Source organism: Eretmochelys imbricata, chromosome 26, assembly GCF_965152235.1.
Source record: "Eretmochelys imbricata isolate rEreImb1 chromosome 26, rEreImb1.hap1, whole genome shotgun sequence".
NCBI lineage: Eukaryota > Metazoa > Chordata > Testudines > Cheloniidae > Eretmochelys > Eretmochelys imbricata.
Window position 1 is genome coordinate 11,179,258 of NC_135597.1, and position 27,474 is coordinate 11,206,731.

A 27,474-nucleotide genomic window follows, 5' to 3' on the forward strand; every position below is an offset into this window, starting at 1 on the left:
CAGAAACCCCTGGGTTCACCCAATTAAATTAATAAGCAGATATAATACAAAAAATAGGAATGCACAAAATGCAATTAACCTGTGGAACTGAGTGACATGGGATGTTGTGATGCCTAGAAGTATAACTGGGTTCAAAAGGATTACTAGATAAATTCATGGAGGCTTGGTCCATCAATGGCTATTAGCCAAGATGTTCAAGGATGTAATCCCATTCTGTGGGTGTCCCTAAACCTCTGACTGCCAGAAGCTGGAGGGGAAGACAGGGGGAATCACTCCCCTAAGATAGGATACTGGTCACAGTAGGGCAGCACTTATGTTCTGAATCTGAGATAGATTCTGTAAATGGAAGGAACAGATGCTCTGAGCAGAATGGCTAGATAGGTGAACCCCAGTTGTAAGAGTCTCCATTTAATTGTGAATGCTAGACGGAGTGCATGCCCCTGAATTTAGGGAGGGGGGCGTCCTTTAGTGCTCCCCTTGAGTGATACTGATCACCCAACCCCAGAGCTAGGGAAAGGAGAAATGGATCCCCCTGCCCTGCGGGGAAATGCCTGGCTCCAGAGAGCGGGAGGGGATGCCCTGGCCGCTCCCCCTCCCCCGAGTGAAAGCGGAGCTAGTGAGTTCTTTCCAGATCTGCAATCCAATGAGCCCCACCCCTGAGTCAGGGCGTGTCCTGCCCTTGTGTGTCAAGCCCCGGAGCGCTCGTGATTAGTCTCCCCGCCACACTCGAGAGCAGCAAACGCCACGGCCTCTGGAGCAGCGGGTGAGTGGCCCGTTTTCCAGGCAGAGCCCCCCGCAGGCTCGCCGGGGGTTGGGACCCGCGTCTCCCGGTGCTGCGGCTGGCGGCGCCTGGGCTCCCCAGCGCGCCACGGGGAGCTCCGCTTTCCAAACGCCGCAGCGCAGCCAGGGCGGCTCCCTAGCCCCTCTCCTCGCAGCGTTGGGGGCTTGGGGGGGGGGCCCCGATCCTGCATCACAGGGGGCTTGGGCGTGGCATCGCACCCCGGTCCCTTCCCCCTGCAATAAGCGCTTGGAGAGGCGCGCACAGCCTGGCCCAGGGGCGCACGGCCCAGGGCGCACGGCCCGAAGCGCTCCGCCAGCCCAGAGCGGGCTCGGGACCTGGGTGTTCTCCCCCCTTCTCCGCAGGCCAGGCAGAGGCCAGGGCCCTGGGCCCTAACGCGTGGGAAAGAGGAACCTGACTCAGAGACGCCCTCCACGCCTGTCCTGCTGGGGGATGGTGAAAAGTTTGCTTCACCCCGCTGCTGCCGCGCCGCCCCGGGAATGGCCCAGCCCGCCTGGGCTGCGGGGTAGCAGCGCGCATTTGGCTAGGCCGGCGGTGGGGAGTGGAGGTGGATGGGGAGAGGGAAGGAGTCTCAGCCGCCAGGTAGGGCACCAGCTGCGGTTTCTAGTGAGCTGAGTGGGTGGGGAGGTTGCTGGAAGGTGTCAGCTCTGGGAAGGAAAGGGGAGCTTGGGGGCCAGATTCTGCTCTTGCTTACGCCAGTGTGACTCTGGCATCGTCCCATGGAAGGCAATGAAATCATCCCGGAATGACCCCATCCGAACTGAGAGGGGACTGGCCCATTGCATAGGAAGCAGTTAGGGGTGGCAGAGCCAATTTGGTGGGGTTTGGAGGGTCTGTCTGAGGCGGTGGATATGGCAGGCAGGAAGCAGTCAAGGAAATCCTGCACCTGCTCTTCCAGGTAGCTGATCCCTGAGACTTTCGGTGTTTCCATTACAAACCCTAGGCTAAGCCCTAACCATGCCATGGAAAGGGCAAACCCGGTTCCTGCTCTCATTCATTGATTTACACGTTCAGCAAAAGCCAATTATAGGCGTAAAATGCAGGTTTTAGTGTGTACTTTTCCCCTTTAAAAGGGCTTGTCTATAGGGAGAAGTTATTCCGGAATCAGGCTGGGTGTGAATTTAAAGTACAATAGCTATTCCAGAATAACTGCCTGTGTGGAGACACTCTTATTCTGGAATGAGCAGCTGAAGGAGAGCTCTGTGTGGCTCCAGAGCTTGTCTCTTGCACCAACAGAAGTTGATCCAATAAAAGATATTACCTCACCCTCACCTTGCCTGGAATAGAACAGCCAGTCCCAGGGTAGCTATTCTGGTCAATTTCACTGTGCAGAAGAGCTGGTAAGTGTGTGTAGGCATAGGCCCCTGTGTGCTTCTGTATCAGTCAGAGATCTGAAACATGCACCCTACAGCCACTTCCCCTTCCAATTCTATATGCTAATCCTGCCGCTGGATCTGCTAGCGTGGACTCCTGCACGCACGTTAAGTGGGGCTGTGCTGGCAGGCATATAGGGATTGCTGCTAGTGGATCCGATTGCAGGTTCAGGGGTTCGGCTCACTAGGACCCCAATCCTGCAACCACCGAAGCCAATAGTCACTTTGACTTCAGTGGGACTGCTCATGCTAGTATAGCATTAAGCAGGGACAAAAGCATTTTACAGGATCAGGCTTAGGGCTCTCACTGAGCTGCAAAGGTTGCCTTTGGTGATGAAAAGATTATGGCATTCCTGATCATCTGTTGGGTGGGATAGTGAGGGTGGAATCTAAACATTCAGGCTGAACACCAAAACGTTGGTGTTTGGTGGGAGGAGCTATCACTCAAGCGTTCCGCTGGATTTTCTGCTTTATTTACCAGGCACTAAATCCTACTATTGTTTTTCAGACAAATTTTCCATTGGTGCTGGTTCTCCTCTCATCTCTATTCAAGCCATTAACTTTGTTCAAGACACTGATGTGAAATCAGGAGTGAAAGTGAGAGGAGAACTGGTTCCATTAAGTTCAACAGGACAGAAGTTCAGTGGGAACTTTGACTGAATACAGGGCCTGAATCACCAATGACCTACACCTTGTGGTTTCAATTACACCAGTACGGAATGGATGGACCGTACTTCCATTCTGATTTGGTAGCATTTTACACCCACTTTTCACGGATGGAAATGGTGAAGCAGGTCCAAAGTCAGCAGGATTTGCCCTCTAGTTTTTATTTGCTTCAGGCCTGATTCTGGATCATTTCAGACGGAATTAAAAATCATTCTGAAGGGACTCTAGCAACCTGTTACAGACCAAGTTAGATTCCAGGCAGTGTCTCTGAAGGTTCCAAAAGTGCATAAGTTTCAGTGGGAGCTGTCAGGAGCAGTTGCCCTACATCTTGTGGGGATGTCTCTGCCTTGTGTTCTTTGTTTGTTTGGTTTTTTTTGTCACCTCATTTATTTTTAGGCTGTCTTCCCCCGTCTTTGTTTATCTAAGAAAAATTCTGCTTTTGTTATTTCCTCTAGTCAATTTGAAAACAGACATCTGTGTTACTCCTGCTTCTGGATAGAAACAACTTGAGCAGTGTTTTCCAGTGCAGGCGGAAAACTTCTGTGGAACTTTGAAGTTGTGGGTTTTTTTAATTAATGTCTTGCTAAAAGGGATGAAAGCAACTCAAATCAGGCTCTTCATTTGGATTTTTAGTCTTGCAAAACCCCATACCAATTGAAAATTCCCCTCAATTTACTTTTAAAATTCACAGAAATTTTAACTTAAAACAAAAATCAACGTTTCCACCCTGAAACATTTGCAGCCCAGGGACACTTAGCCAAAGTGAAACTGACTCCATTGCATTCTCTCCACTTGCACAATGAAAAATAAATCAGTGTGGTCAGAACAGCGAGAAGGACATGATGGGCTTGACTCTCCGCTGCTTTGCACTTTGTGTAGTCACATGCGCCAATTCAAAGTGGGTGTGAGTGTTACCAAATCAATGGTAGCGGTCTACACCTGCTTTGTACCAATATAAATTACCTGCACAAGGTACAAGTCAGTGAGGAATCAGTCTTCAGGTTACTAAGGGCAGGTCTTCACTGGCAATGTTAAAGCGCTGCCGTGGCTCGTGCAGTTGCAGCACGAGGGGCATCGCTCCCAGCGCTGGTGCGCTGTCTACACTGGCATTTTACAGCACTGAAACTTGCCGCGCTTGGGGGGTGTTCTTTCACACCCCTGAGCGAGAAAGCTGCAGCGTTTTAAAGTGCCAGTGTAGACAAGCCCTCAGAATATAAGGTGAAGTCTGTGGCACTTCTAACTTCTTGAGTGGGCGGTCTATGTGCATTTAATCAATAGGACTTGGAGATGGGCTTTTTTTAATTCTGGAGACTGTGGATAAATTAATTCTCTTCTGTCATGGGTTTCATTCATCCATTTTCCAACTCATTCAAAAATCTCTGAATGTTTTTGTCCTGCATGATCATCGGTCCAGCCCAGCTCCTCCTCTGCGATTGTCCATAGGCTCCCAAGTCCCATTTTCAAAAGTGACTTGGTCACTTAGGGTCCTGACTCCCATGGTCTTTCAATGCAGTGAATGCATTACATTGAAACTTGATTGGACTCAGGCTCCTAAGTGTCCATGTCACTTTTGAAAACAGTACTTAAGAGCCTAAAATGGTTTTGTACGCTACAAAAAAATAAAATCTCACAACAGCAAGTCTCAGAGCCTGGCTCAGCTGACTAAAATAACAGCATAGACGTCCCTGCTCAGGTGGGAGTCCAAGTCTGAAACCCTGCGAGGTATGTGGGTCTCTGAGTCTGGGATCCAGACCGAGCGAGAACATCTCACTGTTGTTTTTAGCCCCATAGCAGGAGCCTGAGTCAGTTGACCCAGGCGCTGAGGCTCACTCCTGCGGGTTTTTATTTATTTATTTATTTTTTTGCAGTGCAGACGTATTCTAAGTCACTCCAGCGCTTTGGAAAATTGTTCTTAACGTACCTGAATGCAGCATGACCTTCCTTCTGTTACCTTTGTCCTGTCTCCTCCTAAGCTATTCAGAGCTGTCTTTTTTTGGGGGGGGTAGGGAGAGGCCTAGCACTTTTCTGGATGCAGTATAAATGATTCATTTATCAACGCAGCCAAGAAAGAACATAAAACTCATGCAGTAACGTCTCACGTTCATCTGGCAAGACATCTTTCCACAGAAGTTGGTCCAATAAAAGGTATTACCACACCCACCTTTCTCTCTTCCACGGTAACTTCATGTGTAGTTCGAATTGTGCCAGAAAACCTATTACAAAGATGCTATAGGCAACACTGCCCCCACCGAAGTGAGATGTTGTCTGCCTAGCTTTGCTCAGCTAACTATCGTAGACTGATTCTCCAACTGGAACAAGGGTTTTGCAACAGGTAGTATGCTATGGCTGGCCTGCATTTTCAAGTGTCTGCTCTTTTTTGGGGTGGGGGAGGGAAGAGGGGGGGTTCTGAGTGTCCAAATTAAGGTTCTATTTGGTGCCTAATTTTCAGAGCTGCTGAGCACCCTTGCCTCTCATAGAAATTAACTGGAGATATGGGTGTTCAGCACCTTTCAAATCAGGCCTTGAGAGAAGCTGTCTCAATTGGAGTACCCAGAAGCTGAGACCCCCGAAGTAAGTGGACACTCTGGGAAAACTGAGGCCAAAAATATTGATCTCTCAACTTGTCATTGTCCAGGGACACCTTTCTGGGTCTCTGGTCCATCTAGAAAAAGCCAACAGGGGAGAATTTTTTAAATGATATGGAATTGATTTTTTTAACCTCCCCAGCTCTTGATAAACTGAGCGTCATGATCATACATGGGTGCAAGAATAGATAGCTTACACTAATAAATATGGGAATGTCAAGATTGTCTGGAACGGAAGTAAGGTCTAGAATGAGGGAAATGGAGAACGTCACAACATAGAATCCTAGAAGCGTAGGACTGGAAGGGACCTCAATAGGTCACCTAGTCCAATCCCCTGCACTCAAGGCAGGACTACATAATAACTAGACTATTCTGGACAAGTGTTTGTCTAACCTGTTCTTTAAAACCTCTAATAATGGAGATTCCACAACCTCCCTAGGCAATTTGTTGCAATGCTTCGCTTCCAATGCCACTCAGACAGTTAGACATTAGAAAAAACTTCCTAACCAAAATCTCCCTTGCTGCAATTTAAGCCCATTGCTTCTTGCTCTATCTTCAGAGGTGCAGGAGAACAATTTTTCACCCTCCTCCTTGTAACAATGTTTTACATACCTGAAAACTGTTATCATAAGTCCACCAAGTCTTCTCTTCTGCAGACTAAACAAACCCAGTTTTGTCAATCTTTCCTCATCGGTCATGTTTTCCTGACCTGTAATCAATTCTGTTGCCGTCCTTGGACTTTCTCCAGTTTGTCCACATCTTTCTCGAAATGTGGAGCCCAGAACTGGACGCAGTACTCCAGTTAATGCCTTATCATCACGGTTAACTTTTCCTTTCAAGCTGTCGTGGTCAATATTGTATATGTCTGCAATAACTATGGAACCTAAGATGAAAGAGAACATTCAGCTAGCGTTATATGGGCCAGATCCTCCACTGGGGTAAATCAGCCTGGCTGCATTGACTTTAACGGAGCTGCCACCAGCTGAGGATCTGGGTTCTTGAGTCTCAACTTCTCGTCTTTCCTCCTTGTAAATCTTGTGTTTCTTAATCTGGCACGTGGGGCCTCCTTACTCCTCACAAACACCAACAGAAGTCGCAGCTGAATCAACATTGCTGAAACAGCATAATCCCACAGCACTGCTGGGTTTGTAACAGTCGCTTGAAATGGCTCCGGGGGATAATTCTGCTACCTCTGCGGTAGCTCCATTGAACTCCAAGGGCTATTCCCCGTCAGAGTAGTAGCTCTTGACATTGACAAGATGTGAGTTCTTGTTTCAGATGTGTGGGCCAAATTCTGACTCTTTGCCTTTTCCCCTCCCCTTAGCTGGAATAAGTGAGCTTGGGAAAGGCTCTTTGTAGCTTTTGATTATGTTCATTTATGGTTTTTAGGCTTCCTTAATTAAAACAGAAATAACTATGTGCATAAAAACTGGGCTCTGCGAAATGGCTAATAAACCGTCTATGGAATCTTCAGAGCTTTAAAGACAAGTTCCAGCTGTGGGTTTTCATGGAATTATATATTCTAACTGCAACTAGTCAGACAAAGTGTGCAGAACACTGAGCTTTTTAAAAGAGTAAATCCTATACCTAACTATCTGAATCCTAAATTAGAATTTCTTTCCCAGGTCTCTGGGTAATTTAGTTAAAACTGAGCAAAACTTTTCAGCTGAAACTCTTTTTGGCGAAAAATTTCAGCTTCGCTGACACCAAAACATTTTGCAAATTTGTGTAGATTCTGCTGAATTGTTGGTTTGCTCCCTCTGTCCCCTCCCCCCAATCAAACAGTTTGTTTTGTCACTTTTGAAATGAACTTCAGTCTTTTTGATTTGAAACTACTTTGTTTCTCAACTTTAATTTTATTTTATAAAAATTAAAAAACGTTTTCAAATGGTTGAAATTGAATGGCTAAGCAGCAGTTCTGCAGAAAAGGACCTGGGGATTACAGTGGATGAGAAGCTGGATATGAGTCAGCAGTGTGCCCTTGTTGCCAAGAAGGCTAACGGCATATTAGTAGGGGCATTGCCAGCAGATCGAGGGAAGTGATAGTAGTTATCTCAAAGGTGAATGTAACCCATTGGAACAAGAATGTTGGTGAACAGTTATTGACTTTTACCTTGAAGAATGAAGCAGTTATTTCTTTACAGTGTCAGGAAGAACCAGCCCCATTTATTTAAGTCCCCTTGGGATAGAGACAGAGAGAGTAAATTCTGTCAATTATTTTCTAGGACACTTCCTTTTTATCAACACTCGCTCTTTTTTTTTATTGCAGATAACCATCTGTTTGGGGACCTTGACGTTTAAAATATTAACTGAATACTATGGCAAAGGTGAGTGTGTTTGCTTCCAGGTACCAGGCAGAGCTAGGTAGAGTCAGTCCCTGCATTGACTACATTTATCTGATCAGTGCAATTATATTTACTTAGAAAAATGATGTAGCAAGAAGAGGGCTAGCGCTGCCTGATACAGTGGGAAGGACTCATTGCTGCCTATTTCCTCATACTAGAATGTGGATTATCTTCAGTAATCTATATATTTACTAAGGGCCAGGTCTTGCACCAAAATCAATGAGCTTTGTTATCGGCTCATGGAAATTTAGAGCTGGAAGAGACGTCAAGAGGTCGCTTAGTCCTATGACAGTAAGCCCAACAAGTTCCTAAGAACTCTACAGTGCCCATCCAAGTGCCCAGCTATTCATGGAAAATACCTAAGATCCTCCTGCCAAATAGCCCCTGTTTAGGCATTAAGGCCCACATCCTGAAAGGTATTTAGGCACCTCACTCACACTGAAATATATGGGAATAGGTGCCTAAATACCTTTCAGGATGTGGGCCTAATGGCCTTATGCATTGATCATTGAAGTGAATGGAAAGACTCTCATTGTTCAGTGGGAACAGAAGCAGGCAGTGTGAGTCAGTGGATCTGGCCATGGATTGGGTGTCAAGATCCAGGTTCTAATCTCTCTGACATGATCAAGTCACTCCACCATCTCCCTGTGACTCTGTTTCCCCATCTGTAAAATGGAAATGATGGTATTTGCCCACCATTGTAAAAATGCCATGTAGGAGCCTTATAGGGAATTGATTCTTTCATGATGATACGGATAACGATTGATACTAAAGGGAGATGACACAATGGGGTTTAACAAAGGTGCCAGATTGGCAGGCCAGGAGAATGGAGTCCTTTATTGAATTGCAGAACAAGTACAGTGCAGGCAGCAGCCAGGGGTTTCCTATGCCAATGTGGCTTAATCCTCAATTGAAAGAGAAGCCCCCTGTCGGAGTGTGTCTCCTGCAGGGGGAGGTGACGGCTTAGGGCAGAATGGAAGCTTGTCTCTGCAGTCAAAAAAGCTAACAGAATGTTAGGACCCATGAGGAAAGGGATCGATAAGACTGAAAATATCATAGTGCCACTATATAAACCTATGGTACACCCACAACTTGAAAACTGCATGCAGTACTTGTTGCCTCGTCTCAAAAAAGATACATTAGAATTGGAAAAAGTACAGAGAAGGGCAACAAATCATCATGGGGATGGAACAGCTTCCATATGAGGAGCGAGTAAAAAGACTAGGACAGTTGGGCTTGGAAAACAGATGACTGGGGGGAGGGGGTAGAGTATGACAGAGGTCTACAAAATCATGAATGGTGTAGAGAAAGTGAATCGGGAAGTGTTATTTACTCCTTCACGTAACAGGGGTCACACAATGAAATTAATAGGCAGCAGGCTTAAAACAAAGATACGCGCGTGTTTCTTCACGCAACACCCAGTCAACCTGTGGAACTCCTTGCTAAGGGATGTTGTGAAGGCCAAACATATAACTGGATTCAGAAAAGAATTAGGTAACTTCATTGAGGATAGGTCCATCCATGGGTGTTAGCCAAAGATGGTCAGGGATGCAACCCCACGCTCTGGGTGTCCCTAGCCTCTGTTCCCCAGAAAATGGGACTGGATGATAGGCAATGGATCACTTGATAATAGCTCTGTTCTGTTCATTCCTTCTGAAGCATGTGGCATTGGCCACTGTCACAAGACCGGTTAGTGGGCTAGATGGACTATTGGTCTGACCCAGTCTGGCCATTCTTATGTAACCTGCTGTACGGCTAAATGGACTCTCACCTTATCGAAACACAAATCAACTCCTCTGTTTTGTAACTGGTCTCCCCTCCAGGAGAATCTGTATATAACTGGGATTTTTCATGTGTTCTTCTCTGCTTCTGTCTTTAACAATTGACATTCTGTATCTTTAGGCTGGAAACCGGGGTACAATCAAGGCGGCCTTGGGCTTCAGTGCTGAGGAAGATGCACAGAAACTAAGGAAAGCCATGAAGGGGCTTGGTGAGCTTGTCTTTATTTTTAAGACTCTAACCCCCTCTCCTCGGAGTGCCAGCATCCTGCAGGTCATACAGCTCACTAGAGCAAAAGTTTGGTAACTTGTGTTTCTCTACTGACTCCTGCCCCCAAGCTCTCTACAAACCGGAGATGGGGGTCACCTCATCCAGTTATGAAATGCAGCCACTTCTGGGGTGGAACAGGGCAGCTGTTGTGCAGTATAGAACACTACAAGGCAGCTTTGGCACAAATAAAGAACATTATCCAAATGGAAGGAATTTCAATTTAACACTATCTATCTGAGCAGAGGGAATTTAACGGGGCAGAATGGGAAAGGACAGCACTGCCTCAAACCCTACAGGAAGGGGGTGGAGTTTGATCATGGAGAGCAGCAGAAGCCTACCTGTCTATCACTATAGCATCTCAGTGGCTCATTCACACATTGATAATAAATCTATCCCTACAACACTCCTGCAAAGTAAGATAGCATCATTATCTCCACTCTCCAGATGGGGGAACTGAGACACAGAGAGGGATGCAGGGATTCCATCCAAGGTCACCCAGGAAATCTGTGGCACAGCTGGGAATAAAACTCAGCTCTAAGCTCTGGCTTTAACCACAAGACTGTCTTTAATCAGCCTGTGATTTGTCTCTCCTGGAATCGGGTGATCCCAACACCCTGTTGAGGTACTATGTCAGGATTGCCTCTGTGGGAAGAGGGCTCTCTTGTAAACTGTCAGTGCCCACTTCTGTTTTCTTGGAGGTCTCCCATCCAACTGATGGCCAGGCTTATGAGGTCAGACTGACTCTCAGCCCAAGGTCATGATAAAATGCATTCCTAACAAGGGGATGCTAAAGAACTTCTTAAGTGTGTAACCCATTGACAAGCGAAAGTTATAGGGCACCCTCCGTGCCCAATTCCCAGAAGATGGGAGCCTCTTACAGCCCCACCTAGAGAACCCTGTCTCTTTAGAGAAAGCTATAGCACTGTAGGCTCTTTACTTTGGAGGTTCCCTGTTCAATCCCCGATATGTTGGCCAAGATGGTAGCCAACACATGTGATCTAGTGCTAGTTCTCTAGTGCCATAGAAAAATCAGGTTTTAGAAGGAATAAAACCAGTTTGTGTCACACCTGACAAGTCAGCTGAGTTGCCTGCTTCAAAATTAATACTTATTTATAATAATAACAACCTGGCTGGCTTTCCTGTGTCTTCCCCCAGGTACAGATGAAGATGCCATCATCGATATCGTGGCCAAGAGGAGTATATACCAACGTCAGCAAATTCTAATCACCTATAAATCCACTATTGGCAGGGTAGGTAGCCTCTGAATTTCTTGATTATGATCTAGACAATTCCTGGACTACACGATTTGTCTGGAAAATTACTGACTTCCCTCATTCAGTTGTGGGGAGGCAAGACAAAACTTTTGCTGGCCTTAGCATAAAGCTCACTGCAATCTCCGTTCATTTCAGTGCGTTTGCTCGTCCAAAGAAAATTGTCAGGTATCTGTTAAGATTATCCACCAATATGTAGCAGAAATTTGGTCAAGCAATCTATCTACACGCTTGCCTTTATGCTATCTAGTGGATGATCCTTAATACTACATGGCCTTAAAGCCCAAATCATCAAGTCTCCACTAATTTCCAGGGTTTTGGGTTGTTGTTTTTTTTATATTTAAGTTCGATTTTTTTCAGAGGTGCTGAGTACTAACACCCACAAAACTGAAGTCAAGGCGAGCTGCTGGTGTCTGGATGCCCAACAAGCTCTAGATCTCAAGCTGAGCACTCCAATTTAGTGAATCCTCTGGCCTATGCCCATGGTGAGAAGGGCTGCTGAATGTCTCGATCCCCTGGCACCAAGGGGTTAATGGCTGAATCAGTTAAATTTGCTTAACCTGACATTAAAGCATTGCCTTTTATCTTGTGTAAACATTCTGAGCACTGTGACAAAGCTTTGTCCTTGCCTCCGTGGGTCCCGCGTTTCCTGGTGCATTCTGCTAGCCTCAGAGGCTCACTGTGACCCTCCAGTAACCCTTCTTTCTCTATTTTCATCATAAGCCAGCAAGGGAGGTGAGGAGCAGTTATCCTTCCTTGCAGTCTCTGTTGTCTCCCAGTCTCAGTGATTGATCAGGGGGCAAAGGTGGGGGGGAGCCCGGGCCCACCCTCTACTCCGGGCTCCAGCTCAGGGACCCTAATAGTATCAGCTGTGGTAGCTGACCTTTTAGAAACATGACATGTACAATTCCCTGGGCTACTTCCCCCACAGCAGCCCTCACTTCCTCAAGCTCCACTTCACCCTTACCTCAGGGCTTCCTTCCTTGTGCCTGATATGGTGTGTACTACTCAGCCTCTCCAACAGCACAACTTCCTCCCACAGCTCCTGACATGCCCACCCACCTGACTGACTGGGAGGCTTTTAACTAGTTTCAGCCAGCCCCTGATTGGCTTCAGGTGTCCCAATCAACCTAGCCTTCTCCCTGCCTTCTGAAAAGTTCTTAATTGACCTGGAGCAGCTTCCATTTCACTTAACCTGGTACCAGGGATTTGTTTAGCCTGGAGCTTATATATCTATCTCCCACTACTTTTCTATAGCCATCTGGCCTTGCCCCGTCACAGCACATGCTGGTTATTTGTTGAGCAGGCTCTTCTGTGCCTGTAAAGAAAGTGGTTCCAGGGAAACACATCTGTTCACTGGAGGCCACTGCTAATAAAACTAATGGCGGTGTGAACTACTGACCCATCTTAATAGTCACTTTTGCCCACCTGGTGATTCACCCCACTGTGCCCTACCCCTCATTACTCCATCCACGAACAAGCAGGTAAATGCTGCTTTTCAAGGATTTAGTGCTAACTGCCATTTAGTCTACTTTCCTAGTTTACTTTAAGGCTACCATACCTACAAGATTGTTCATAAGTACAGCAACAGTCTGATTCACAGGCTTCAAAGAGTGTGACAAGCATTAAGAAAACTAGCCCAGTTTCCAAATAAGGGTCACTTTGCAGTGATCTGCTTAAAGGTGTGTTTTTGTGTTGGTTGGTCTTTTTTTTTTTTTTAATTCTTCCTGCTTTTTATGGTGCCTTTCATTAATGGGTTTTTAAAAGGCTTTTGGATCCTCAGATGAATCTGTCCTCGTCACACCCCGGTAAGGTTGGTGTATGTTACTGTGTTCCATTTAGAACAGTGGTTCTTAACCTTTACTGCAGCCTGCACCCCTTTGGTTCTCAAAATACGTTCTCGCACCCCTTCTCAAAAATCGTTGAAGTAGGTCAGTTCTTTAAACCTAGATATATTTGTTTGTTTGTTTGTATATTACAGTAATGTTAATAAATACATAGGTTTGATGAAACAAAGTAGTTGTACTTACGTACCTGTGCTTAATTTGTGTGTTTGATGATTTACCTTCTAAAAAAATCTGGCATGTCTCGCACCCCCAGAAAGGGCATCTCGCACCCCCAGGGGGTGCGTGCACCCAAGGTTAAGAACCACTGGTTTAGATGGCTAAAAGGAGGCACCAAGAAGTGAAGCCTCTTGGGGAGGCTTCCAAAATGATGATCGGCCTTACAAAGCCGACCAAGATATTATTCTAAGGCCTGGTTCATACTAGAAGAGTTATACGGGTATACCTTATGTCCTTTAGAAATGTATTGTTTGTTGAGAGTTATACCAGTGTATGCAGTAGTGTGGACTCAGTTATACCAGTATTATTATTAATTTGTATTATTGTAGTCTTCGGAGCCTCAGTCATGGACCATGATCCCATTGTGCTAGGTGCTGTACAAACACAATAAAAAGATGCCCCAAAGAGCTTACACTATAAAGGTAACCTTTGCTTACTGAACCAGAAACAGCTATACCAGACTAAGCACCTTTATACTGGTCTAATTACATCCCCACTGGGAGGTGGGGAAGGGTTGTACCACTAGCTAGCCTGGCACAGATGAAGTGGTACATCTTTCTAGTGTGTACCAGCCCTGAGTTGCTGCCCACGTTCTCCTCTGCCTTACGCCCACAACCATTAAAAGCAAAACATGGAACGAAAATGGCTTTAGACAGAAATGTTAAACGCCCACATGAACAAGTTAACGGCGAAGCTGCTAAAATCAGGCATGGATGATGCTGGGAGAAGATGTGAAAAATAGTCTCTCTGGTATCATCATCATCCTTCCCAAACCAATCTCTCACATAGTGTCGTTCATCAGTAGAAATCAAAGTGCTTCACAATCTTTAATGTGTTTATTCCCACAACACCCCTAGGAGGCAGGGCAGTGCTATGATCCCTGTTTTACAGCTGGGGAACTGAGCCCAGATAGACTGAGGCCTTGTCTACACTACAGATGCTATGGCACTGCAGCTGTGCCCCTCTAGCCCTGTAGCGTAGGCACTTGCTACAGCCACGGAAGGGAGTTTCCCACCGCTGTGGTTAATCTACCCCCTTGAGAGGCAGTAGCTTGGTCAAGGAAAAATTCTTCCGTTAGCCCTGGTGGAGACCCCACTAGGTTTAGGTTGGCTTCACTACATCTCTCAGGGGGTGTGAATTTTTCACACCCCTGAGCGACGTAGCTAGGTCAACCTATATTTTAGGTGTAGATCTAAGCCACTTGCCCAAGAGGATGCAATCTGTGGTGGAGCAAGGGATTGAACCTGGTCTCCCAAGTCATAAACTAGTGCCCTAACCACTGGACTATCTGAATGCAGAGCAGGAGTTAGATAGGATGCACTGGAATTACCAGACTTGGAGTTCAGCTAGGAGTTTTGTATAGAATAGCAGGGGTGCTGAAAGCCATTGAATCAAACTGTAAACCATGTATAGGATGGGAACCATTGCAAGCCGGGGATGTGGCAGGGTGCCAGCACTCCTGGTTCCAGCACCTAGGTAGAGGAGTGGGGCTTTCTGTTCTCATGGCTATTTATCACCTTCCCTGGTTTTCTAGGATTTGATTGGCGATTTGAAGTCTGAGCTGAGTGGGAATTTTGAGAAGGTGATAATTGGATTGATGACTTCCATCACACTGTACGATGTGCAGGAACTGAAGAGGGCCATGAAGGTTGGTAAATATTCACTGATGTTACCAAAACACCAGTGAGTTCAATATGTGGCATGAATTAAACATTCACCACGCAACTTCTCCCGAAGGAGGAAGAAAGAATGTGTGACAGGGTGCTAGTTTACGTCACTTAACACAATTCTGGAAGGTGCTCTCTGCTACTAAGCTAATGAGGGTTGTATAAGAACCTGAATAGAACATGTGCATTAAATCTGCAAACGCTTTCTGGACTGTGTGTTCTTCCATTTTGTTCTACTGGTCAATAAGAAAATGAACATGGTGATGTGTTCGGTATAAGACAGCTAGATTGTTAAAAGTTGCAATATGAATTACTTTCACACTAAGGGCCGTGCATAGTCCTTTATCCTGCTACCCACTTGCAAAATCAGGCTTGACACTGAAAGAGGTACACGGTCTATGCACTAATAAGAACATAAGAATGGCCACACTGAGTCAGATCAGTGGTCCGTCTAGCCTAGTAACCTGTCTAGTGACAGCAGCTGATGCAAGATGCTTCAGAGGGAATGAACAGAACAGGGTAATTTCAAGTGATCCAGCTTCCGGCAGCCAGCGGTGTAGGGATGCCCAGAGTATGGCCATCCTGACCATCTTGGCTAATAGCCATTGATGGACCTTTCCTCCAGGAATTTCTCGAATTCTTTTTTTAACCCAATTATACTTTTGGTCTTCAATAACCTAGCGTTTATATAGCACTCTGCATCTTCAAAGCACTGTGCAAACATCTAAAGCTGGTCAGGAGCTTTTTAACAACACCTTGTTGTTGTTGGAAAATGCAGACTTGTCCAAACCAAGTATTTTTGTGGGGATGGGTCTACTTGGATGAAAAGGTTTCTTGGGTCCAGAATGGAATGTCTGGTGAGAAAACTAGTCAATAACCTGGGATGTGAGAGACTCAGGTTGACGTTTCTGGTCTGAATCATACATAGCAGGGAGTTGAATGTGGGTCTCCCACTTCAAAGGTGAATGCCTTAACCCCCTGGCTGTTCTGGGGAGAGCCTGTGCCCCTCTGCTTCTTTGTAAAAACTCTCAAAAGGTTTCAGTTTCCTCCTGTTGCGAAATGGGACTTTTTTTAAATCTCAGAATCTTTCATGAGCCACCCAACTCTACAAACAAATATCACTTCTTCGCATGAAGTCTGTAATGTATCCACACTGAACAAGTGGTGAAACAGAGGCAGAGAAATTAAGTGACTTACCCAGATGGGGGTGTGCCCATCGGATCCTGGACTATTACTCAAGAGAGTTGATTCTCCATCTTGTGTTGCTATCACGGTGCCTCTGTTTGCTGGTAGATTGAAAGCCGCTTTCATCCTGATTCTCTGTTCTGCGTTTAGGGTGCCGGGACAGATGAGGGCTGCCTGATCGAAATTCTGGCTTCTCGTTCCTGTGAAGAAATCCAGCGCATTAATGAGACCTACCATCGTCGTAAGTAGTATAAATTATGAGATCCTATGACGTTAGTGCATTGAGAGTAACCTGTACTGGGAGAGCAAGTGGAGAAGCTTGCAAGAGGTCCCAACTATGGCCCAGATCCAGGAAAGCACTTTGCCATGTGCTTAAGTTCCCCTGATTGCCATATCTATTACACATGTGCTTCGTGTCCTGTAATATCTTTGGGAGATCTCACTGTATTAAGTTTATGTATCATTGTGGGCCAGGGATTGTATGCAATTCCATGGGGGATGATGACCACCGCCTTCCTGGAACTAACGGTGGGAGGTAAGTTCACTAGGGTTGTAACCCCTCCAGAGAGGTACCACAACCTGGAGACGCTTGCATATCCTGCATCAAACTGGATTCTCCAGAGACCAACAGACAAAGAAAGGACTTTTGGTTTAAACTCACTCACGACCAGGGGCGTGCGCAGAAATTTAACTTTGACCCCTTTTGGGGCCAGGAGCTTGCTCTCCATGCGACTCTGGCCCCGGGGCTGGAGGAGTTCTGTGCCCCTGACAATTATTGGGAGCGGGGGAGGGCTGTGTCCCTGCTTGCCCCGCTTGTGCATGCCCCGGCTCACGACCTCGTTTCTGATCCAGCAAATGGACAGGACTTTCTAAGGGTGGCCCCAATCTTTCCTAGGAAGGATTGGAACTTGGAAGGAATTCGGCCTACTGAGGCCCCATAAGACTGATGGGTGACCTGGTAAGATTATGAGTGTGCGCAGAGGAACTCTTACTGTCTTTAATGCTTTCACCTTAAGAATAAATGTGCTTGCTTAGGAAAAGCTGCGTGGTAACTTACGAACTGTGGTAATTGCCCACAGTTCTAGCCTTTGGGGAGAAAGCAAAGTGCAGATGCAGGCCTGTTCAGGGAGTCTGGTTTACTGGGGAACTCACAGCGTAGGCAGGGAGCTGTGCAGCCTGGAAAAATCCCTGTCAGGAGGGAGAGATGCATCTCTGCACTAGAGAGGTGAAGACTGGGGAGCCTAGAGTTGGTGCCTTTGGTGGACATGGAGGGGGAACACAGGTGCGGTTGCCTTGAACTGTGACAACATACTTAAAGCTAAATATGTGTTTGGGGTCCTTTCCTGAACTAAGGCTTAAATCACCATTTCCTAAGGCTGCCTCGTGATTTATAGGCAGAAGAAGCTAGAGAAATTCCTTCCACCTCTTGACCCCATAAACATTTAAATTTCCCAGCCAGCAAATGTGTTTTCCCCAGTTTGTATCATTATTGGTTAAATGGTTAAATACCAATAGAACTGTATGCACTACTTATGTCGATCTAGAGGTAGAAGATATTTTGTGAAATATCTCTCTCTCTCTCTCAAACACACACACAGCTGTAAAGATTTTAAACACTGAATTCTTTGAATGGCATCTTACCCACACCCCATGATTTCTCCAATCGCTCTAGCTGCTAGCAGTTCAACCAAACAATAACTGAGCCATCAGCAAGACATCTTGTGAAACTAAGAAGCATCACAGTCGGAGCAAGAGACTGTTGCGATACCTTCTTTCTGTCTGTCTTTCACTTGATTGTGACCTAGTGTGCCTGCATAATTATGCTCAGTGGACAGAGACTTAAGCCTTGTCTAAACACAGAGAGGGTGAAATCCTGGCAACACTGAAGTCAATGGCTAAACTCCCACAGACATCAAAAGAGTCAGGATTTCACTCAGAAGCTGTACTGGGATCCTGGTCTGTCACTAGGGCCTCTAGGTGCTGCAATAATACAAATAATAATTGTTAAAACTGGTTTTTAAAAATAGACTTAAACTGGTTCAAATCCCTGTATGGACAAAAGTTTTAAACTAGTTTGTCTCCTTTGTCAGCTTGTGTCTATATATTTATAGATGGTAGCTTGTAGTGGTCCCTCTATTTCAGGCTCGGAGGGAGGCTACTCTGCCTCACTACATAGCTAACCCAGGGTTCAAGTGATTTAAGTGTCTCCATACAGAGGTTTGCACCAGATTAACAAAACACCTTTAGTTAAATCAGTGCAACTTCGTGTGTGGAACAGACCTCCGATTTATTTTAGAGAGAATGATCCAGATTGGCTTCTCCTCCCTTACAACTGTGTAACTCTGATTAATTTCACATACACTGGCCTAAATCCAGAGCAACTCCACTGAAGTCAGTTACATTGATGCAAAGGGAGAGAAGAATAAGATCCAGGGTCAACGTGGCAATTCCTAGGCAGGCAGGTTCAGAAATTGAGGGACAGACACATAATCCGGACACCTAGGTCACAACCAGACATGTAGAAGACTTCTGTAACATGAATAGTGTTTAGGTGCTGAACTTTCTCTGTTAAAAGCAAGTATTCATGTATGTCTGTGCTCTCTTGCTAGAATATGGAACTACCCTTGAGAAGGACATTGTCTCAGATACATCTTCCATGTTCCGGCGCGTGCTGGTGTCTCTAGCTACAGTAAGTGCAGTTTAAGAAAAACCGTCTGATTCTTGTTGCTGCTGAACAAATCCTCTAAGGGCAGGTCTACACAAGAAACTGACAGCTGTATAACTACATTGCTCATCTTGAAAAATCACACCCCTGAACGATGCAGTTATACCAACCTAACCCCCCAGCGTAGACAGTGTTATGTTGAACCGGGGAGCGAGGGGGCTTTACCCATCAACGTAGCTACTGCCTCTTGCGGAGCTGGATTAATTACGGCAATGGGAGAAGCTCTCTTGTCGGCATAGTAGCGTCTTCCCTAAAGCAGCACAGCACCTTGTTTTTGTGACAAGGTCTCTCTATACTAAGTACCACGAATGCCTGATTCTCCTCTCTCTTACACTGACGTAGGTCAGGAGTAGCACAATGGAAGTCAGTGGAGTTACACCAGTGTAAAAGATCAGACCGATTTGTATTAAATACTAGTGCTAATCCTCCCTCTCATCTGGTTCCTTCTCCTGCTCTCTGCTTTGCAACTTGCTCTTTTCATCCCCTTCCTAGACATCCTTCCCCTTCTCCTACTGCACAGCCTTCCCCTGCTGATCTCCTTCAGGACTGTCTCCATGCCACCTTGCATTTCAGCTGGTATCCTGTGTATCACATTGGTTTGACCTGAAGGGCAGGCTGCTCAGGGGGTGGGACAGGAATCGGGGTGTATGTGTGTGTGTTAACACCATGTGCTTTCTTAGGCCCCATGGCTCCCACTGACATCAGATGGAGTTGAGTCCTCAGCCTCTCTTAAAAATAAATAAAATCAGACCCTCAAATAATACTTCAGAGCTTTCTCCACCACCCCTCTTGCAACAATCTATTGCACAATTGCAGCTGCCTTCTCAATCGATCCTCATTATATATGCTCGGTAACTTGTTTCAAACAGCAAGCTTGCTCAACTCTGTTCCATGAGCCCCTCTGAAAGGCTGAATTTAACACAGCCCTCTTGTGTTTCTGCAGGGAAACAGGGACCAGGGAAGCTATGTGGATGAAGGCCTTGCTCAGCAAGATGCCCAGGTCTGTAGCTCTTCGTACTCTTTAAGAAACATCTGCCTCACCGCGGTGGGTGTTTGCTGATCCCCGGTCCTTCCACCCATTGTTTTTTAAAGGCTAGTAAAAGTCATCAACCATTTAGCTGGCATGTTTGTAGTGCACTGGACTCGGTCCCAGAAGATCTGGGTTTTAGTGCGGGCTCTGCTGCTGGATGACCTTGGACCAGTTTCTGCACCTCAGTTTCCCCATGTGTAAAATGGGATAATGATCTTTTTGGAAGACCCAAGCTCTCTGGCTTGACTTGAGCTTTTGGGCTAACCCTTATTTCATGTGCTTGATTCTTTCTAGTGCTTGTATGAAGCTGGGGAGAAGAAATGGGGGACAAATGAGGGACAATTCCTGACTATCCTCTGTTCAAGAAACAGAAATCACTTATTAAAGGGTAAAAGTCTCAGCAATTTTCTACATACTTTTCTCTTTAAAAAAAAAAAAAAAAAAGCCCTTTTTTTTAGGTACATCTCTTGGCAAACAGGAAGGGACCCTTCTCAAAGGCACACACCTACTCTGGAGTCTGGTCTTATGTATCTACTTCAGAGTATTTTAATACAGGAACCTATTCTTGTGAGCCTAAAAGGAACCCTAGAGACACAAGAATGAACTTGTATGGATCACCTATGCTCCAGTCTTTATACCAGAAGTAGTAAACTGGGACTTTGGCGACAGTTACCAAGGATAGGAGTTCAGGAGCAAGCTTCTTGCTAACGTTCCCCCTACAGGAAGAAAGACAGGCGTCATTCTACTGGATCAGAGGTTCTCAAACCACAGTCTCTAGTGATCTTGTTAGTGGCTCTTGCAGAGCTGGCTGGTTGCAAATACTGATGGCGAAATGGCAAACCTTCCCTTGTGGCAGAATGTTGAACCAAATGGGAAGGCAAAGCTACTCAGCTGGACCCCATTAAGTAATAATTCATCACACTGTTACCAGCAGTTAACTGACCAATTAGAGAACTGATGATAGTTAAAATGAAGATAAACTGAATGGTTTCCAGGACAACTGCAATTGTCTACCACTTAAAAAAAGAGAGGCCAAATGTGCATACAAAGCACTCAGCTGCTTGACCTGGCAAACTGGTCCTTGATGGTTAAGCCTTTGTAGATGGCACCAACAAATCTTGCTTGATGACTTCACTAGTGTGTGTTCTTTTCCAGTCTTTGATGAATACAGAAGGATCACTAAGAAGGACATTACAGAAAGCATTAAATCTGAGATGTCGGGAGACCTTGAAGATGCCTTATTAGCTGTGGGTGAGTATTCCGGTTTTAAATTTAGGGTTGTTTAGTTACACAACACACTATCGGGGTGTAGAATGGGAAAGGATCGCTTCTGTCAGCCTTGAGCACAGAAGCCATGGAGTCGAAGCTTGGTTAACTTTAAAATCCCTAGGTAGTCCCTGAAATAGAGGGGGATGGGAGGGTGGACGGGGATGAAACGCAAGGAGCCTGTGATGTGTGCAAAGTGCCTTGCTTTTCAAAGCAACAAAGTGTGTGACCCTGGAGTTAAAATCACTTTCTCCATTGAAGGAGACACGGGCATTTTATCTAAAGTATTAGGCTTGCTTCACCTTGGCATAGTGAGATCTCCATCTTTAGCCGCACTGTGTCTCTTGCCCACTGTCTTAACAGAGCAACGTGCAGGGGACACGCTTTGTTGATGGCCAGTAACTGTCTCCATTCTTGGCACAGGTCACACTGTTTTACCCCTTGCAAATACGGCAAGTGCCTGTGAACAAGATGGCAAAAGTTTCATTGCTTCCACTGTCTCGTTGTTTACCTTTGCCACCAGGTGCTGAGGGTGCTGACGCTTATCAAAGAGCATTGCAAACTTTAAACAAATGGCTGTACTGTAATGGACAGGACTTCAGGTTAATTTGAAGGGGCTCGTTCTTTTGCATTTACCCTTGCTGTATTTATCAGCTTGTCCAGTGGCCTCTAAGTCCATACCTTGGAGCTTCTTGGACTAATAGTCAGGGATGTGCACATTTTGGCCCCGATTCTGCAAATGGATCTGCAGAAAGACCTCTGCATCCGCCACTGACCTCCCATACAGATCTGATGGGAGCTTTAAGCAGTAACTGCAGCCTTGAGATGTAAAGATTTGGAAAATCTCCCTTGTTCTTTTCTCTTCACAGTAAAATGCATAAGGAATAAGCATGCATACTTTGCCGAAAGATTATATGGTTCCATGAAGGTAAATAGCTTTTCTGTGTATGTGGTTCCCCCCCACCCCCAATTAAATATAGAGGCATGCTAAAATAAATAGCAGCTGAATTTAATACAGTAGCGGGAGAGGAGAGAGGGCAGCAACCCAAGTGGTTCATAATCTTCATGAATCTCCTGTCCTCCTCTGCTAAGGGACAAAACTGGCATTGCCCCATTATATGCTGAAAATAGGGAACTCTGTCACACTCAATGCAAAATGCTTCGGGCTAATTTCCCACCCAGAAACGAAGGATGAAACCTTAACCATTAACAATGATTTACCCACAATGCACAATATTTGTACAAGGGTTGCTTTTTTTCTTTAGGGTTTAGGGACAGATGACGATACCCTCATTCGAGTGATGGTGTCGCGTTGTGAAATTGACATGTTGGATATCAGGCATGAATTCAAGAGGATGTACGGGAAATCTCTCTACTCCTTCATCCAGGTAAGCTTTCCTTACCTAGAAACCATGGTCTTGCTGCACACAGCACGAGCCACTTTGCCCTGTAGTCTGATTAGTGACTGGTCCACACTTTTCAAACAAGAAGCTATTATTCTTGAACAGCTTTTTGGGGGGCGGGGGCGGGGGGGTGTATGAAATTGTCCATTCTTGATATATATATTTTTGTTTTTTCACTAGGCATTCAAAAAAATCCTTGTTTTTTTGTTGTGGGTGTTTTTTTTTTTTTTTTTTGAAATGACAAGAGAAAAGGAAGGAGGAGAAAACGGAAAGAGGGAAATACACAATAAGGGAAAAATCAGAAAAGAAATTCAGAAAACTTCTGAAAAGATTGAAAAATTGCATGCATCTCAAACCCCACAAAATTCAAACTTTAAAACATTTTTGCCTTATATTTTAAATTTTGACCCACCTCTAATCCTGACTTGCATTGCCCTTACAAATTTTGGTGTTAGGATTGTTTAACAGTTTTCCAGTAATGCCAGATTGACTGGTCCGGTGATGAATACAAAGATAACACCATCCAGCCCCTTTGTACTGGCTATCCAAGCAAGATTTCTGCCCTCACCCTCTGTGAGTTGGATCTGAAGCACAGCTTAATGTCTTGTGGTCAGAGGACACTTATTTGACAACCTTCTATAACTATAAACTGTGCGTCTTAGAAACATTGGCTTGGATTCCTCAAAGGGTTAATGGGCAGGTGTGGGGTTTTTTTTTGTTTTGTTTTTTGTTTTGTTTTGTTTTTTTAAATCTCAAAGAACTCCTGTAGTTGGATTTCATATTTTAATACTGTAGTGGTTTCTCATTTGATCCTTGTTGCTTGATTTTTTGTTAAAGTATTAACTTTGTCTTAAAATGGTTGTGGGATGTTGTCGCACATGGTAATAGTTCCTGCATTCCACGTCGCTGCATTTTAGTGGTGGGTAGTGTGCCCTTACACATGATCAATGTGTGTCAAGTACTCTGGGATGAAAGGTGCACCTTAAATGTGATCAAACTTTAAGTTGGCAAAGAAATTCAAAATCTCATGGGGACAACTCCTACAATCAGCTCAAACTAGTGTAAATGGTACTGTACGGTCTTTTTTCTGAGAACGTGTATTGCACATCTAATCACGTGTTTTTCTTTCTTTCAGGGAGACACTTCAGGAGACTATAGGAAAGTCCTACTCTTGCTCTGTGGTGGTGAAGACTAAACCATGTACAACTTGTTGTCAGGGGAAAGGAGAAATAGATCCCAAGATTCCCCCCCCCCCTTAAAATAGGTTTAGATAGTGCTATTAGAATTGACTTAGGCTAATCAATGCCAGTTGCCTCTTATGATATGCTTTTATTGCTTAGAATATGCAATGGTGCACTAATTGTGTTACCAGAGCCAGTCATGCCTTTAACTAACTAGCGTCCAGTGCAGAATCTCCTGGCTGAATTACTTCTCCCAGCAGGCTTTGGAAAGACATGTTTGGAGAAACAGGAGCACTAGATGATTTGTAGAGTCTCAGACTCCATTCTACAGTTGGATTATCTGCGCTAGAGAACGGCATCTTGCTGCAAAAAGGGAAGCAATAGCTAACATCCGTCTTAGACTCTGACCAAGGTTCTGTTAAGTGAGCCTGCAATGAGCTTCATATTACCAAGCTCACATCTGTGTTGCCATACAGTGCAATTGCGAGGGAGTAACAGAGGGCTGGATTCTGCCCACTCCTACAATCCATACAAAATAGGTGGAAATGAGGGGAGAGTTTAACTAAAGCCTTTACTGCTACTGTAACTTGATCTATCTGCATCTACTACATGAATAATTCTTGAAGACTTGTGACATCCTACTGCCATTGAACTTACCGACCAACTGAGGCGGGCTTAGGCACAGACTGTAGAAGACTCTTCACAGGAAAATATTAACACCGTCCATGTGGGAAAAGTACAGAAAACAAGCTTTATTTCTCTGACTATATTCCAGCACAAAGAAAACCATTAGTCTAAAATGCAAGGCGTGTCTATATCGAAACACTCTATCAACATTCCACATCACTATGGCTATTTGTTTATGTATATCAGAAGATAGGAACAGGATATAATTCACAAGCAGCAAATTAGAAACTCCAGTAGCCTTAGGCTTAGTCTACACACACACATTTTGTATTAATATAACTGTTGGTTAAGGGTGTGACTTCACTAATATTGTTACACTCGCACATCCTCTACTGTGGATGCAGTTTATAATCGTAGAGAGGAGCTTGGTGCTGGAATACCTTATTCCCCTTCCCATACAGTAACTGCATCCACCAGTTATGCGCCTTTACCTTCACCATACAGTAAAAGCAGTACATCTTTTGTGCATAGACAAGGCCTTCCACTGAATGCCTTTTCTGCAGCGAGCTGGTTGAAAGAAGCCATTCTGTTCAGAAACCTAATCCACATTCTGTTTGGTCTGAGGTTATATCTTCACTGCAAAAAGTGTGTGTGCTTTACAGCAGAATAACTAATGCACCTTAGCTTTCCCTGTCCTACGGTAAATTCCTCATGGAGATCAGGCACTGTGCTCTTAGGCCGTGTCTATATGCACAGCACGGCTGTACTCTGCAGCACATCTGGTGAAGACACTCTGCTGATGGGAGAGAGCTCTCCCATTGGCATAAAGAACCCACCTCTGTGAGTGGCAGAAGCTATGTTGGTGGGAAACGCTTATGTTGATGTAACTTATGTCACTCAGGGGTGGTTTATTCACACCCTTGAGCAACATGAGTTATGCCAACACAGCTGTAGTGTAGACCATAGCCTTAGTGGGAGTTAAATAAGGGGAGGCCACGCGTGGGCAGAGGTATAGTGCTAATCTCATCTACCTCATGGTCAAAAGTAGTGTCTACAGTTTTACAGTAGGAGAGGGCTAGCTAATTAGCATTAGTTGTCCCATCGTTTGGGTTTGTTTTTTTTTTTTAAAACAACCACCCAAACCACATTTGTAGCGCAGTCATAGCCTGAGTGGTGCAGTAATTGTTTTTGGAAGGGAGCAGTGTAGGCTGAGCATGGAAATAGAAGGCAGGATCTACTGTGTTGTAAACCCAACTTTGCCACTCGCTTTGCTCCCATTGACTTGGCCAGGTGCAAAACTGGACCCTCTCTCTGGCCTCGGACAAGTCACTTTCCCACTTTGTTCTGCTGTCTTCATGCTCCCTTCTTCAGAGGAGGGTTGTTGGCAGTAAGTCTAAGCACTGCAACAATCTGCTGCTCAGTAAGAAGAAACCACTCAGCCTTATCACTACTGCAGGTTCACAAGTGCCCTCTGGCTTTACCATAAAAATGGCTTGCTGGCCAGTGCTCACTTTTTCAATGTAATAAACCAATCATTTCTTTACTTTCAATTCTAAAAGGTGTCTTTTCTGAATGAGATGAAATCGTATAGGTGCATCGCCATGTTTTAGTTAGGCTTGTGTTTTCTCGCCCGTCCCACAACTTCACATCAGCTGCCTCTCCAAAGTGCAGCCTGGACTGCCCCCCCCCACAGTAAAACCCAGCGGAGGGTCCTTGGGAAGAGGAAGTCTCCAATGATCCTCTGGGAGATTCCTTCACATTACTAGGAAAGGGGAGAAATGGGGTTAATCCTTCTTGCAAAATAAGGGTGGGAGGGAGTCCTGCCTACAAGTCGCCTCAGATCAGCTAAAGTCAAGGCTCCCACAGGAAGATCCTGTGTTTCGGCAATAGTTTTGACCCTTGCTCCCCCCACATGTGAAAATGGGATCCCCACTGTAGGGGAAGCAGCAGACCAGACAATCCAGCTCCAACGCATCGTTCCTTCTAAGCTACAGCAAGTTCAAGCTCTTTGTCCTTGTTTTTAAGACTTTGCCTGAATGGTAGTTTGCCGAAGGCTATGTCTCCACTTAAAATACTACAATACTATGGCTGCTGTGCACCTGTAGCGCTTCAGTGGAGACGCCCACTACAGCGACAGCAGGGGTTCTCCCATTGCTGGTAGTTAATCCACCTCCCTAAGAGGTGGGAGCTAGGCTGCTGGAAGAATTCTTCTGTCACCTTACTGCTGTCTACACCAGGGGTTAGTGCGGCATAGTTACATTTCTCAGCGGTGTGGATTTTTCACACCCCTGGGAAATGTAGTTCTGCTGATGTAAGTTTTGAGTGTAGATCAGTCCTAAGACTGCTGCCTGCCGGTGATCCCACCGGCACAGCCCCCTTTTGTCGCATCCAACTATCTTCCTACTTTCTTCCATGCCACTCCTTACAACTATTTTTATTTTGTGTTATCACAGCACAGAGGAGCCTGCCACAGACCAAAGGCACCGTACAAACACAGACCAAAAAGACAGTCCCTGCCTCCAAAGAGCTTACACTTTAAGTATAAAACAAGAACAACAGATAGGCATGAACAAATAGGGGTGGGGTGTACAAGGATACTGAGACAATGCTGGTATGTTCTCAGCCTAGCTGTAGTCTATTATTTTGTAGGCCTCACACCAAAGGATTTTATGGAGGACTTTGAAGGATGAGTTACTTTTGCAGATGTCTATGGGTAAATACGCACCTTTTCTGATCTGGTGCACAAACTCCCTGCTTTCATCACAGCCGAATCCTTCGGAAGACCTTTTTGAGAATGATACTCACAAGAAGTTAGCTAACGAATAGTTAAAAGTATGACTAGAAAGAGGGTTAGTCAAACTGTCTCAAGCAAATTACGAACAGCTGGGACCACTGGGCCACTTCACATTTATGTTCTCCTTCTATGAAAAGGCTAAAGGGTGGGGGGGAAGATGAGGGCTGGAAGAGACCTCAGGAGGTCATCTAGTCCAACCCCTGCCTTCTGCAACAGGTGCAAAACTGCAAGCCAGGAGCCCCTGCGGTCAACGGGAGCAGCCCTACAGCACGAGCCCCCTACCACAGCCGCGCTCGCGCGCCTCCCCGCAAGGGGAGCACAGCGCGCATGCGCTAATTCCCTCCCCTTCCGGGGGCGTGTCGTAGGTGCATGCGACTTTCCCTGGTGCACGCTCCAATTCCCTCCTCTTCCCCCCTCCCGTAGTTTCGTAGGTGCATGCGCCGTA

General features: G+C 45.4%; 1 protein-coding gene and 1 long non-coding RNA gene across 3 annotated transcripts; one reads left to right on the forward strand and one right to left on the reverse strand.

The window, feature by feature from the left end:
• The first annotated feature begins 707 nt into the window (after window positions 1-707).
• On the forward strand, window positions 708-25,785 carry ANXA4 (annexin A4). Of its 2 annotated transcripts, XM_077805769.1 has the most exons (13): window positions 708-763; window positions 7,693-7,750; window positions 9,671-9,758; window positions 10,973-11,067; window positions 14,686-14,799; window positions 16,154-16,244; window positions 18,613-18,692; window positions 19,672-19,728; window positions 20,053-20,146; window positions 20,914-21,009; window positions 21,894-21,952; window positions 22,290-22,412; window positions 23,563-25,785. In XM_077805769.1, exons 2-13 carry the CDS (start codon window positions 7,742-7,744, stop codon window positions 23,620-23,622), a joined length of 966 nt encoding a protein of 321 aa, XP_077661895.1. In that variant the 5' UTR covers window positions 708-763; window positions 7,693-7,741; the 3' UTR covers window positions 23,623-25,785. The 2 variants fall into 2 exon arrangements, with proteins under 2 accessions (XP_077661895.1, XP_077661896.1); XM_077805770.1 differs by lacking the exons at window positions 708-763; window positions 7,693-7,750 and adding an exon at window positions 11,449-11,573 and having other exon boundaries at window positions 9,735-9,758.
• On the reverse strand, window positions 15,962-27,258 carry LOC144257695 (uncharacterized). The gene is made up of 3 exons (XR_013344579.1): window positions 26,961-27,258; window positions 24,266-24,306; window positions 15,962-16,203 (listed from the first exon to the last, which is right to left on the reverse strand). It is a non-coding gene; the product is annotated as an uncharacterized LOC144257695 (long non-coding RNA).
• Between the last annotated feature and the right edge of the window lie 216 nt (window positions 27,259-27,474).

Excerpts from the sequence above, each read along its gene's own strand:
- ANXA4 (XM_077805769.1), top strand. Across the intron at positions 16,245-18,612 it reads TAATGAGACCTACCATCGTC|AATATGGAACTACCCTTGAG; the intron begins GTAAGTAGTATA and ends CTCTCTTGCTAG. Across the intron at positions 19,729-20,052 it reads TTGCTCAGCAAGATGCCCAG|TGCTTGTATGAAGCTGGGGA; the intron begins GTCTGTAGCTCT and ends GATTCTTTCTAG.